The sequence below is a fragment of the Lepidothrix coronata genome, unplaced genomic scaffold (genome assembly GCF_001604755.1).
Source record: "Lepidothrix coronata isolate B3197 unplaced genomic scaffold, Lepidothrix_coronata-1.0 Scaffold175, whole genome shotgun sequence".
Lineage (NCBI taxonomy): Eukaryota > Metazoa > Chordata > Aves > Passeriformes > Pipridae > Lepidothrix > Lepidothrix coronata.
Genome location: NW_016690355.1, coordinates 1,063,139 through 1,078,067, shown reverse-complemented (window position 1 = coordinate 1,078,067; position 14,929 = coordinate 1,063,139). Strand labels below are relative to the sequence as shown.

The 14,929-nt window shown below is 36.0% G+C and overlaps 1 protein-coding gene across 4 annotated transcripts in view; it reads left to right on the top strand.

Moving 5' to 3' along the window:
- LRP1B (LDL receptor related protein 1B) overlaps positions 1 to 14,929 on the top strand; it is a 675,815-nt gene that overhangs the window by 655,945 nt on the left and 4,941 nt on the right. For all 4 annotated transcript variants that reach the window (XM_017830208.1, XM_017830207.1, XM_017830205.1 and 1 more), the window contains 3 exons: positions 9,910 to 9,986; positions 12,114 to 12,204; positions 14,523 to 14,667. In XM_017830208.1, coding sequence (XP_017685697.1) covers positions 9,910 to 9,986; positions 12,114 to 12,204; positions 14,523 to 14,667 — 313 coding nt within the window. The remainder of the gene's footprint in view (positions 1 to 9,909; positions 9,987 to 12,113; positions 12,205 to 14,522; positions 14,668 to 14,929) is intronic.

The following is a 14,929-nucleotide window of genomic DNA, read 5'->3' as shown; positions in this document are numbered from 1 at the left end:
CTGTCTTTGCTTTGCTCAACAGTTGTGAGGCAAAAGTCAGAAGTGAAATCATGAACCAAAGACCTAGACTTGTATTAGAATATGAAACTCAAACAGCTTTAAACTTCTCATCTAAATGCATGGCTTATGAAAACATAAAATGCTGTGGGGATGTGATGCGGGTGTCTGGTGGGTAGCAATGACAGTGACTAGGTAGGGTGAATGATCAATTTTTTTAAAAAAAATATGGCCACAATTCCTTTGTCAGTGTTCTCATGCAATGAAACTCTCTGATTTGAGGTATCATAAATCCATTGGCAATGAGATAATGTCTCGATTGCTACTTTTGACACTTGGAAGATATGGAGTGGGTCTGTTGATCAGCATTGTATGGGACATGGGTGCTTGGAATTGTTTGTATCTGTTCATCATACTTGGGTTTTCAGAAATGTGCAGCCCTAAGAAGAACATGTTGCTGACTATAAAGTTTTATATTGCACATGTAATATAAAATTGTGGGAAAACGGAAAAAAATGCTTAAAGAAGACAGAACAAACAAACAAAAAAAAGGCAACCTGGACTTGTACAAAAGTGGTGTTAGTCTTGGTTTTCTTCCTTTTAAAAAGTGTAATGTTGGCACCCAAAGGACTGTTTTATTGATGAAAGCTGTCATTTCTCCCTTTGAGAATGTACTCTTCCACAGAAAATATCAGGAAGAAATTGCAACATTTTGAACATAGTGATTAACTTATTTTGTTTACTTATTATATATTCTGACTGTGACAATATTCCTAAGGCTGTTTTTATTAGATACTTGTACTACAGACTGAATAATCTAAGCTCAAGTAAAAAGAAAAGCAGTAAAGCACATCAGTAATATGATGAAAAGACTGAGCAATCCTTTCACTTTCATCTTCTCAGGGTTATTTGACATAGTTTTGAATTTTTTTGTTTTTAATTAAAGTTATTGTTAAGATGGGAAAGAAGAAACATGGAATAAAAAAAAGTGGAAAAGGTTGAATTCAAGTTTCTCTTCAGCGTGAGGAATGGTTTCACGTGAATTGGTAATTAGAAGTTTAAGTTTAATTGAAACTTTATTAGATAATTCACATTCCGAATGCAAGCTTAGATAGAGATCATGTTCCTGTTGTCTCTGTAGGCTCATTGTTGGGTTAGTACGACCACCACTTCTAAATTGTTGTTTTCTTTACAAAGCCAAGGTGGCTTAGAGAAGAAAGTGAAGCAAACAGTTGTTTGATGGAGTTGAAGAGAGTTAACCATGATAGAGAAATGTACCTCCACGTGCCTCAGTTCTCCTTGCCAAACTCAGTTCAAGCTCCCATTGTTCCTAGCGCCTTTGCTTTTTTTCTGGTCCCAAATTGCTTCTTACCTGGAACTCGTTTATAATTTTATCAGCCTGACACTGGCAAGTAGAAGGCATATGGAAGGAGGGAAGGAATCCCATGCTTCCCAAGAATCATTGTGTCAGGGAACAGGAGTCTCAAAGATTTTTCCCGTTAAATTCTGCTCCATTGCAAGGAAAATTATTTATCCCTCCAACCTTCACCTGTGGCCATGTGGGTGTGTATGATGTATGGCATCTGTCTCTGGTCTGAGAGACACTTATCTAATGGTTAACATTTTCCTTAACCAGTGTCTAATTCATGGGTGGGTGATTTTTAGAAGAAATAGGACATGCCTGGGTTTATTGTCATTCCACAGGAACAGCCAGCATCAGCTGAGATTGCAACCTTTATACATAATCAAACCCTTATTATCATTCAGTAAAGACAATAGAGAATAAGATTTATCTGTTCTAAAGGGCAGTCCTAAAGCCATAATTATTCAGAGTAACCATAAGCCTGTAAGAACAGACTCTCCTTTCACCAACCTGTACTGTTAGCGTACATTTTTATTTTATCTTCCTCTCTCAATCAGTTGCACATTGGAAGTAGAAGTTGTGTTTTTCTCCTAACCAGTTTAGGAATGAATTAAGGCCTTACTCTGGCTGCACATAGGCAAGCAAAAAAAGAAGGGTTTTGTGAAGGAAGTCGCCAGTTTCAATGAATGCTTTTTCAGGTTTTAAAATATTCAGAATGTACTGTGATTTCTCTTTAGACATAAGGTCCTATGCTATCTAGATTATTAATTCTTAGCATTATTTTTAGGAGAATAAAGATTATTCGTCTCCCTCTCCCCTGCATTATTGTTGGTTTTGCTCAATTACAAAGGTTGGGAGAGAATTTCAGAATGTTAAAATTTGAGGTACTGACTTTTTCTGAAAAACGTACCATTTAGGGTAGCATGATCTTATATATAGTTACTGTCATTTTAGTATTCACATACCGCACTTTTTAAGGATCTCTTTAGGGCTATTCACTAATGGGTTGGGGGAGTGTGATGTGAATAACACTAGAAGCATAGAGATATGTCTGATTTGGTCCAGTAAGATCACAAATGAATTGACAAAAAGAATGAACAGGAGATGAGATTCAGATGGGAAATAAGCAAGAAATGTTTTTTCTATGTATTTCACAAACTGTCAGTTCCATCTGTTCTATCAGACAGTCTGTCCTTTAATAATTACCTTTATTTATCTCTCTGTTTCCTTCTCACTAATTATCTAGCTGTATATACATTCCTGCAAGAGAAGTGAGGTTTAGAGAGAGATTATACCCATTGTGGTACCAGTGAAAGAGCTGGAAAAAAATAAAACTTTAAAGTACACACAGTCATCACTGGTTGTTACATAGGAAGTGCTGTATAAATTTCTTTACTACAAAATATTACCCTCTCTCACCTTTGTTTCTTTTATACCTTTGCCATAACTATAGGTTGCTCTAATCTCATCTTTTTATTTGTATTACTAATATTCTTTGAATCTTCACATAGATGTGGTCTGTTATTATTATCTGCACATAAATGGGATTAAATCATAACTCCTAACACTAGACATTATAGAAATATAACAAAGGGTATTTTCTAAGCTTACAATCAAAACTCCTAGACTATAAAAATAACACTGATCCTTATCTAAACCCAACTAAATTTAAAAAAGAGATTTTAAACACTCTAATGAGCTTTTGAGCAATGCTGCATGACTGTGGCTGAGGACTTTCAGGTGAAACAAGTAAGATTATACTGTGCTGGCTAATTAATAGGATAGTAACTTATTCCTACTTAGGTTACTCTCTGTGTAGAAGAGTGTTCTGTTCTGTGTGTCTAGAATGTGGAGTCTGTTTCCTCGGTGTCATCAGAAACAGAGAAAATCAGAGGACAAAGAACAGCATTACCTTAGTTGCTTGTGGATAGATGTGTTGGCTGCTCAGAGGGCTTCAGGTTGTGTGTTGTATTTCAGTATTAGGACAAACATCAGTTCTTCCATAATGAAAAGTCATCCTGGATAGGTAATGAGAAGGTACATACCATACAGGACATTGAAAGAAAACTGAGGAAATTGAAAAGTGTAAAGTAGAGATAGAATAAACTACTTCATTTCTAAATAAAGAATTTTGGTGGAGTAATAGGTTAAAGAGAATAGTGACCAAATGGGGAGAGAACAAGTTGTGGGATTGCTTAAAAGTGATAAGGCTTGAATTTGGAAGTGTATATGGATAAATTAGAAAAAATAACTCCTGCTGGAGTGAAATAAGCAAGAGAGATGTTCTTACAGAATCATGGAGTGGTTTGGGTTGGAGGGGATCTTAAATCTCATCTCGTTCCACCCCGTGCCATGAGCAGGGACACCTTCCACTAGACCAGGTTGCTCAGAGCCCCGTCGAGCCTGTCCTTGAACACTTCCAGGGACGGGGCATTCACAGCTTTTCTGGGCAACCTGGTCCAGTGTTTCAGCTTGTTCTGGCCAGCTTTACATCCAGTGGGTTGGAGAGGGACACTCTGTTTGGGGGTAATGTGGGGGTAGGGGGGCAGTGTGCACGTGCATGTGTTTAGGTGACAGAAGTCAGAAGGAAAAGAGTGCATTCCTCTTGACAGAGGAACTCCTCTCCATCTCATGTGCCTGTGATGCTGTACCTTCCTCCTGACGTTCCTTTCATGTTGAAAAATCTTCAAATATGAACAGTTTCTGTGTAAGTACATGTGCAACTTTTACGAGTGCTGCAATTACACCCAAGTTTATAACTAAAGGTAACTCATCATCATGGCAAACCTCTGTTCAAAAAGAGGTTCAGGTACATACATAATCCAGTTGTGGACAAGAAAGGGCCCATACATGCAACCTCCTGACTGGTACTTTCTGAAGGCTGAGTACAAAAAGCCACTGTGGTGTAGAACAATGTCAGGATTGAGCAGCCTGCCTAGGAGGGGAAGGCTGTGGTAACCCTGAGGGGCAGTACAACTCAGAACAGAAAATTTTATGGAGTCTCTTGCAATAAATGTTTTCCATGTGATTTCCTGGGGTATATTTAATGAGCTCCCCAATTACAATTGCAACAGGAATTTCACAGCATTATTCTTTGAGAGCTTTCTTTTTCAGCTGAAAGTATCTTTGTTAAAAATGTCTTGGATTTGAACATAATCAGCAGGTTATAACTTTGTATTATAGAAGATCTTTCATTCACTTTGTATAACAAACTAGTATTGGTTCAAGTATTAAATGCAGAAAGATGTTTGAAGAGTGGTTGTCAAAGGAAGAAATGAGATGATCTTGGAAAAGAGGAGTTTGTATATTTTTGATTGAACATTCACTAACTAGGCTGTAATGCAGATATCCTTTGCCCATGATTCAGATAAAACTTATACAGTATTTACTGCCATACATTACTGCTTCCTTTGCCTCTGTGAGGAGAGAAAAACATGTTTTGTCTTATATTGATCCAGTCATTTCTCATTCCTTTCTTATTTTGCCATTTCAGCCTCTTCTTTTCCAGTTCTTTGTTGCTCATTGTAATTTCAGCTTCAGTACTAGTCATCTAGATATGCATACTTTTTATATATTTATTTCATTATTACTGCTTTTATAGCATCTGTACTGTACATATTGCTAATAGCATGGTGTTTAATGGCCCTCAGTTACTTCTTTTTCTTACCTTGGGATGAAGGAGGCTGAGCTGTACTTGAATGCTTGTTCCTTTGCAGTGGTCACCGTGCAACAACTGTGAATGATGATTTGTACATACTAATGTCATACACAAATTAGAAGTCATGTTTAAGGTCCCGTTTGATTTTTTTCGTGTATATTGTGACTAAATTTAAGATGGTTTTGAGTTCCTCAAGAGTAATTTTTTATTGTTTTGCTTGCTTTTGGATGATGCAATTTTCCTATTCTCAGTTTATTGGGTTGTGAGGTAATCTGTATTTATTACAGGTAATGTTTAAAGTATCTACCCCTTAGCTTCTACATTGTTTTCCTTATAAAGATGCTAAGTGATGCTCATTAGACAGACCTAATTAGACCACTAATATGTGGTCTCTTAATGTATAAAATAATTATGGAAAAGTTATTTTTTTTGAAAATAATGATACTTTACAATATACCAGAAGGTACAGAATGTGCTGTTATTGATCAGTCTTGGGTTGTTTGGTCTTTCATTGTTATGAAAGTTCTTTGTACCTTAGAGGGTTTATCTGTGGGTTTAACTCTATAATATCAGCTCCCTCTGAACACAGCATACCTACAAAATGTTGCTAAATTATTATAATAGTTTAGTGGTTTGGTTTTGTTCAAGGCTTTTCTCATCCTATGTCATGCTATAGCTTGGATGAAAAAGGGGATTATTTTGATTTCTGTCTTTCAATGTAATTTAATACAGACAATAATAACTGTAAACCAGATGTTCTCTTATCTTACAAATACTTTTGATATTAATGATAAGACATATTCCAGTGAAATTTTAATGGAAGTGTTCTTAAAATAATGAGGCTGGATACTTTTATTAGGATGTTTTGCTATATATTACTGTCTTTGTCTAAAAAGAAAAGTTAGAAAATTATTTTGTATAATGAAGAAATATCATTTATAAATAAGAAATATTTTCAATTCCCTTTCCACCTCTATTTTGTAAGGAATGTCTCACAGATTCTGTTATACTTCTAGAATAATCTTTCAGTACTGCTTTCTGTCATTTTTTGGTATATTGAGTTGGAAAGCACTTGTCTACAAAAGCACTTTTAACTGCATATTATGCCTGCTGTATTATATTTTTATGACAATGCTCACAGCACAAAAAAAGGGAGGAAAAAACAGAAACAAAATTAAAAACACCCCACCCACTGCCACCAAATTACCCTTTTTACTATTTTTTTTCTATGTATTCAGACATTTCATAGTCAAATGGTTTCTTTTGGTCAAGTGCCCGTATAATTGAGTTCAGAGTGTTTGAGCACACTGACCTATAATGGTTATACAGAAACAGAGGAGAGAGGCATTTTCTCTCATGAATAGATTCTGTAACAACAGCATGATCAATCTCTGAAATGTAAATATCTTCATTCTAAATATTCCTCACTAAAAGTGGGACACCTTTATCATCTCAATTTAAATTTTTTAAAACGTCTCTCTTTGTAATATTATTTCCTCAACATAAATAATTCCAGTTGCATAGGCATCCTGTATCTCAGAAGGCATTTCCCAAGCAGGCATCTCTTTCTAAAAACAGAACTCAGTTGTAACAGAGAGAGCTGTAGCATAGTTTTATTGATGACCTTGGCAGCAGCCCGTGTACAGCCTTTATTTATCCCATTTCCCATTCAGTTTTCACACTCTCATTCTCTGTGATATTGCTGCTCTTTGATCCTTCACTGATTCTGTTGGGAACTGGGGATTTGCACCTTAAGATGTTCACTGTAGCACCTTGTAGCACTCAGCTGACTCCAACCTGTCCTTCACTGTCAAGTTCCCCATCTGTTTCCATCTGTATTTGTTTGGGTAGCTCAGATTAGGCATTTTCAGTGTTATTTATTCCCAGCTTGTGATAATATAAATGTGAAACCAGTGGCTTTATGTAGTTTAGCTTTGTTAATGCCTTTGGCCATACTGCAAATGCCCTGTCTGACCATACAGCTATTGGCAGTGGCACAGAACAAAAGCTCCTGGTACTAAATTGTTTGTAAAGGTACAAACTACTGTGCATCAAGTTGAACCAGGAGTCAGTTCCCATGCCAGATGTGGGAACAGTCTGAATTTCAGTGTCCTAATACCAGAAAATGCTTATTAAGAACATTTTATGTTCTTAGTATTATGTTATATAATAACATATTATGTTGTTAAGAACAATTTCTGTCTGAAGACAATTGAAACTGGTTAAGACCTGCTCATTTCCCATGTTCCTACATGAACAGTTGTCCATGTCCCAACCCCATCATTATTCATGTGCCTGCTCATGGCCAATTTTGTGTGTCAAACAGCAGAAAACACAACTTTCCCCTGGGCTTTATTTCTTTTCCTATTCTTTCTGCCCAAGACAAGTCTGTAGTAGTTTGCTGGGCAATCGTTCTACCTCAAAGTTTAGAAGGAAATGACAGCCATCCTGCCAGCTTCAGCCTCTTTGAACTTTATTGGAGACAGCAAGCATTTGGAAAATATCAAAATGAAGTGGCAACTAATGATGTTTTTATGAGACTTCTATCAAATGCTTCAAATGTATTTCAGTATTGCTGATTTTTACAGTTAAAATGCCAAGATAGGTACAGAACTGCAATATTTTTGCCTTAGTTTATTCCCTCTGGTTATAAACCTGTAGGATTTGTTTCTTTACCAGCTCTTGTGATGTCATACCTGCTATAAGATATTGGAGAACATAATTGCACATTATACACAATTTTCTCATGAACTTATGGTGATTCTTTTTCTAGTCTCACTATCTTATATTCTTTAAACTGTTTTAACACAGGTTTATCACAATTATTCTTATATACAGTGGAAGCATTTGAAATCTTGAATATAAGGATTTAAGTACAGAGTTCAGATTTGTCGAACTCTCAAATAAATCTTTCCCTTTCAAAAGTATAGCATTAAATGCATATTGCCTCTCATAACAAGTTTTAATCACATGGGCTGAATCCCAAGCAACAATGAAGCAAAATTTCAGTAAGAAATATAAAGATTTTATTTCATGGTTGTCATATGCCATCAGCTTGGAGTCCAGTAGAATATTCTAAATATAAAGATATATAGTGTTTCTCTCCAAGAATGGATATACTTATTTTGCAGCTGTAGGTTGAAAACTGATATTTTTAAAAAACAAATTCCCTAAGTAGTATCTTAGTAAGGTAGACTGTCAGTGCAAGTATTTTTATCTTATATAATTGCTAAAAAGAGATCTGAAAAAAAAAGTAACAGATTTATCTTTTGAAAGATTAAAGTCATGTGTTCCCTGTGACTTAGAATGTGCTCAAGTGGTGGTAAGCAGGTGGAAAAGTCAGTTGAGTTCAGCTATAAAGTATGTTGTCATGAACCATAGTGTGTGTAATTAATTGGTAATTGGGGGTTCCTTTGCAGTGAGGAAACTTAACTGTGTATTTGCCATATTTATTTAAGTAAACAAACTTATTTAAATAAACATGCAAAATTCTAAATTATAATGCAATTTAGCTATTGTGTGACAGTTTTTGAATTAACTAGCAATAATAATCAATATATACAAATAAATCATAATGTTTTTAAAGACTATGTGTGCCTTCCCTTCTATAGAGTTTGAGTTAAGCATCTTCATAACCCATTGTACCAAAAATGAAATTAGTAAAAAGTTCAAGCTTAATATGAAACCCAGTAAAGAGATTTATCTGAGTGTTGGGTTGTGCTGGAATAGACCTAGGAGCAAAGAGAGAAAAAAACCATTCTTTTGCAGTGATCTGCAAAGGTAAAAGAGTCAAAAGCATCCCCAGCAAAGCTGGCTGGGTGTCTCGTGTAAGAATAGCACTGGTTTTGTCTGGAATATTTTGTATCTTTCCAAACCTTCTTTTAGTATAGAACAATGTCAGTCACTAAGCATCCTAAACTCTAAACATGCTCTCTAAACTTTGCAATTTGTTAAATCCTTAGAAAGGCATCAGGTAGCAGGAGTTCTTAGAACTGTGTGAGGGTAACACTCTATTGTACCTCCCTAAAGATAGCTTATGTTGAAATTCATAAATAATTCAAAAATACTTAGAAAAAACATGATTCATCGCACAATATGCAACAGGGGCAGATGAAAAGTGACTACTTGCTGCCGTTTCCACACAGAGAATTTGAGGTTCTGTAGTAAACTTAATCATATTTACACCAGGATGAATAAGCAATTGAATTTCATTCAGGTATTTGTTTCTGGTTTTGATGGATTTGCTGAGTCTGCATCCATGGACTCCTTGTGTTTGCTTATATGCACAGAGAGTGTTCTGAATCCTAATGGAAGAAATATTTGCCTATTGATATTCACACAAGGAAATTATAGCAGAATAAGCTGTGTGCTTATCCAGACACCTGCCTCCTGGAGCACATATTCTGAATATAAACAGTATTTAGGGCTCCTGTCCCTTTAGGACAACTCTTGGTGCTTTCACTCCTGTGCCTGCTTACACACACACACACAGACACACATGTACTTATATTTCTGCAAATACATATTTAGTTATAAAGTTCAAAATTTAAAATTATAGGATGTTATATACTTTTGATTAAGCCTTTTGTTTTATTATTCAAGCATTTTAGAAAAGGACTCTGGAACGAAGATTGTGGCAGTAAAAACAGGAACTGAAGACACAAAGCTCTAGTTTTAAACTAAAAATGCACTCAGAATGTTGTAAGAGCCACTGCAGAGTTGTGCTGACTCCTTCCATGAGGCTTCTTGTTGATTTTGTAGAATCACTGTTGTCATTCATGTAGCTCTTGAGAAGATGCTGGTGGTCACTTTAAAAGGTTACTGTGTTAAGGTTACTGTGTTAATAGCTGACATCTACTAACTTTATACCATCTTAATTGGATCCTTTTAGATGTTCAGCCAACTGGTCAGGCACACAGTGTGAGAGGCCAGCTCCCAAAAGCAGCAAGTCTGACAATATCAGTACAAGTAAGTCCTTCAGTTAACTGCTATTACTTGTCAAATTTGCCTCTGTTTAGAAATCTAAAGCTGGTAATATTATAGAATGTGATTTCGTGTTGTGAAATGTGCTGGTTACCTGCATCTTTTTCTTTTAAAAAAAAACCAAATGCAGGTATTTCTTGACTTTTTATCATCACTGAGTGTTACATGAGGTGGTTTGGATGCAGGCCATGCTGTACACTCACTGCTCCAAGGGCTAACTGCACTTTTCTTGAAGAAAGTGTATCAAGTGACAAGCATTTGGCGATATCAACACAGTGCTGAGAACTAGCGTGAGACCTCTGACCATTTAAGTCCTACTGAAAGCATAAAAAATAGAGTTGCAAGTGGTGCATAACTTTTGTACAGGCTGTCTGCAGAGGTTTGAATTTTACCTACTGTGAAAATCATCCTGGAAGTTAGAATAGCTCCTATCGTATTTTTTTAAACACATCCGTGAGCATAAAAGGAAGGTATTGCTACACTATTGGCAGTTTAAACTGGACAAAGCTGCCTGCAGAGTGTTGAGTATGCTGACAGTACCCTGCTGTATGTGCCTCTATCACTTTTAGCCCAAGTGGAGCAGTAAAATGAGTTACCCAGTATTCAGGTCAGCTTGATGCTCAGATGAAATCTTCCCAGCGATCCAGACAAGTGCAAGAACACTTAAAACTGGAAATAGGCAAAAAAGCAGCCAGAACCCAGATCAGTATTTCATGCTGAGGGAATACCTGCTCTAATTTGGGAAGTGACTTCTTTTAGACCCCAGCCTGCACCATGGTTACCAAACAGCAATTCATGCCTGGTGGGCTGTTTTTAAGGGGTTTTTTTTTCTTGGAAGTTTACATGCCAAGACAAAATTAACCTATTTTTTTTTCGTTTTGGTTTGGTGTTTTATTTTGAGGTGTTCCTAAGTAGAACTTAATCTGGCTATTTATCACGTTTTCTTAAAATGCCCTTGTTGTAATGTCCTTTATGTGCTGAATCTTCGTAAGCTGAAGCGAACTCAGGATGCTTCAAGTTTTTTATTCAGTAGTACTTCATTTCTTGTCTCTGACAACCTGACTTGGCTTTCAGTAAGCCTTCAGGCAGAATTCAAGGCATTTTTCAATTCTTTATTTAGACTGTGTTTAATGTAGAGCAGAGAGTGCCAAGAGCTTATTTTTTTAATAAACCAGTAAATGGAGCCAATGAAACAACCAGCAATATTTTTGTTTTCCACCAGTTAAGGGTTGTGATATTAAACATGCCATTCCACACTGGCTTTATGCTGGAGTGCTGTAGTTTATAAGGGCCAGATTGTTTATAACATAAAATTATTTGCTGCATGTATTTCTTTACTACCATGTACTTACAGTAAGGCTGAGAAATTCTTTAAAGGGCACAATTGCTGACTCTAATTTTGCAGGTAGTCTCATTTCAGTGAAATTATCTGCCAAAATAATGTTAAGCCCATTTACTTCTTCCCTGTTCCCACCTCGCCTTTAACATCCCTGTCTGATCTGGGCACTGTTTTTCTGCTGCATTAAGCATTATTGTTATAAGCACATAGTTTTTGTCATTGCCTGTATCAACATAACAAAATTGTTGGCTCTCAAGTGCAATGCAGTAAAATGCAGGAATGCAGCAACCATTTAGAAATTAATATTGTTCACTACTTTTTGTTTTTCCACAAATAAAAGCAGTAAATACATATAAATGCTAATGAATTCTTCAATCAAAGCCAAGTCTACTGAATATTATAGATTAATAGCTCTATGACATAAACTGCTGAAGATGATGATGGCAGTCAGAGGCCACTCCAGTCTAAACTGTTCAGCAATTCCACATATTTTCACAGGGTATTGCTGCAAATGAGGGCAGGGAATTAGTTCAAAGTATATTGGTATCCAGAAAGAGGAAATTCCTGATCTGCTTAAAAAAGTACTTGTGTGTACACTGTTGTCTGTAATGAGGTTGCTTTTTTTAATTGATCAGCATTAAAATCTCAAATCAGTGAAGCTTATCACATGAAATTGCATTTGTTGGTGCGGGAAATTATTCTTTTTTGATTAATTTAACTGTTTTACAGCTATGAAGCCATGAGTATTCAATGATATTTCCCTTCTATTTTAGGAAGCATAGCAATCATTGTTCCTCTTGTTTTACTGGTGACTTTGATCACTACTCTGGTAATTGGACTATTTCTTTGCAAAAGAAAACGAAGGTGAGTAATTTTATATTGATATATGAGGTAAAAAATAAATCTTTAAAGTATGTGCATCTTTTTGATATACAAAAAATCACTTCATGTATGTTGAGTAGTTATTAAAAATACAAAACTAAACCAACCAAACAAACAAAAAACTACAAAAAAAGCCACACAACAAATGATCCAAAACCTGTTTCTCGATGCAGTGAATTGAAGTAATTATATTTTGGTTCTTGCTGGAACAACCACGTCTATTTTTTATACTTATATTCCTCATACACTAGAAAAAAAAAATTGCAGTTCTTATCCACCTTGCTCCATCCTGCCAAGGCTGTTAATAACAAGTGTTAATAACTTTATCCAGAGACTTAGAGAACTTAATAAATAGAATTAATGTGTTTCATTGAAACCACATAATTAATATTGTTCAAGTTATAGTGAAGGTGTAAACAATGATGCAAGTGTTTACTGTAGAGTCCCAAGCCTTGTTGTCATTACTGTGTTCCTTTAGTATCTTGCATAGGAAGCCAAATTCCAGGATTGATTTTGTTCCCTTGAATTTAGCTGGCCTTAGAGATGATGTGAACTTGGGCAGTTGAATTAGACTTTTTGACTTTGGCCATTTCTTCAAAGGCCACGTTGGGTGGCCAGGGAGGCAGGGAGTGTTTCTGCTGCGTGCACACACCTGAGAGAGAGCTGCTAATTTTCTCGTGTTCAGAGAAACAAGAATCTGATGTTGATGGTGATGCAGATTTAACAAGGAAAGATTCCTAGTAATAAGAACATGGCCCACTAGGGAAGTCCTGAGCGGGAATCAGACATCAAACCATTTATTTCAGGCCTGTAGCTGTCCTGCTCATTGGCCTTGAGCAGCTGTCTTCCTTTCTCCTGGGGCTTGTTACCCCTCCTTCGAAACCAAGATAATTTCTTGTTGTTAAGTCCTTTAGAAATATGTGATGAATCTGCTGTTTCTGCAAATGTGACCATTTACGTGGCTGTTTCAGTCCTCCAGGCTAAAAGGATCTTTTAAGTTGCTATGATCTGGCATCTCCCCTGCAGACTCTGGTGTAAACTAGTAAGCATTAATTTTTAAAACCTTTTTTATAAAGCCAACAAGATAAATACATTCCCTGTCCATACTGGTATTAATGCTGGCCCTGCCAGGCTCTATGGATGTCATTATGTCCTGCTGTACCTAAAACACAAACTTTAGTGATAGCTAAATCCTGAAAACCAGTTGCTGGCCTGTAAATTATTTAAGTTATTGAGAATCACTTGTTAAATAATAGATTTTCAGTAGAGAAATAGAACTAGCCTCAATAAAGAATTTTCTTCTTAAAATTATCTTTGAAAATATATTTTAGGGTTATTTTATCTCCTCAAAGAAGACTGTTAAGTGCTAAAGTAGGTGTAGTTGTTCAGCACTTGTAAGCTACAGTAAAGTGCTTATTTTAGAAAATATTTTGCTCTATGCTATTTCTTAAAAATACAGACCATTTAGTATATTGGATTTCAAACACTGACTGCAGCTTTTTCAACCAACAAGAGGACTCTACTGTTGTCATCCTGACTGTGACCTCCCTATTATTCCCTTGTAATTCTAGAGAACATATTGCATTTGGAAAAAAATTACCCTCTTGAGTTTATTTCTATTGCTCAGACTGAAATCACCTCCTTAGCTAAAAGAAATGAATTCAGCAACTGAAACAATTCAACTCAATCCCTTATCTTTACTGATACCTAGTTCAAGGTTAAAAATAAGACTGTCTTTTACCAAAGCTTGAAAAAAAAATGAAGTTGAACTCCAGCTTTCCAATAACCACTGGCAGGGAATACAAACTGGAGCTATGAGAAGTTCATACATTTTTAATGCATTGTAATGAAACCATTTCCTTGTCCTCAGTTTACAACTGACTTTGGGCAACCGATTTGAGATAGAAGTGAAGTGGATGAGGGAGGGAACATGACTCGGGTTCACTCCATCTTCATTCCTGCAGGGAATCTGCAGTGAGTTCTAAAGGCTTTCCTTGGGAAGTGAAGGAAATCTGGAGATAATCAGAGGAAGTCAGTGTTATTAGACAACGAGTTAGCACCTTGTATGAATTCACACCACTACAGTCAAACTGAGAGAAACAGTAACATTCTACCTCCGGTTTCTGGGAGATCTATACATAGACTCAGATTGGTACTTTGCTTGGAAAATGGAAGGATTTGCTGATTGTCTCTGCAGGAAACACTTTTTCATCCCGTTGCTTTTAGATATTAAACATAATATCCCAAAAAATTACTGGAAAACTCCCTAGCTTCTTTTTTTCTGTGTTTATGCATTGTAGGACAAAAACTATCAGAAGACAACCCATGATAAATGGAGGAATCAACGTAGAAATCGGCAATCCATCCTATAACATGTATGAGGTGGGCCATGACCACAGTGAAGGTGGTCTTTTAGCATCAGATTTTACTGTAAATGCAGAAAAGGTAATTTTTTCTTTTTCTAGTGGCAAAACCACTACTTATTTTGTGTCTTACAAAGGCTTTGACTTTAAATGTAATGAATAGAAGCATAGAACAATGACATTTAGATTAAGTTAATGAATATTAAAGCAAGTTGGATTTCATTAGAGTAAATGTCATGTATATATTAACAGCTGGTTTGTAGTCTGATTCTTGCTGATGATCATTTTTCCTAGTACCTGTATTTTACCAAAATAGTGTTAGAACTGAACTACAAAGTGAGTTT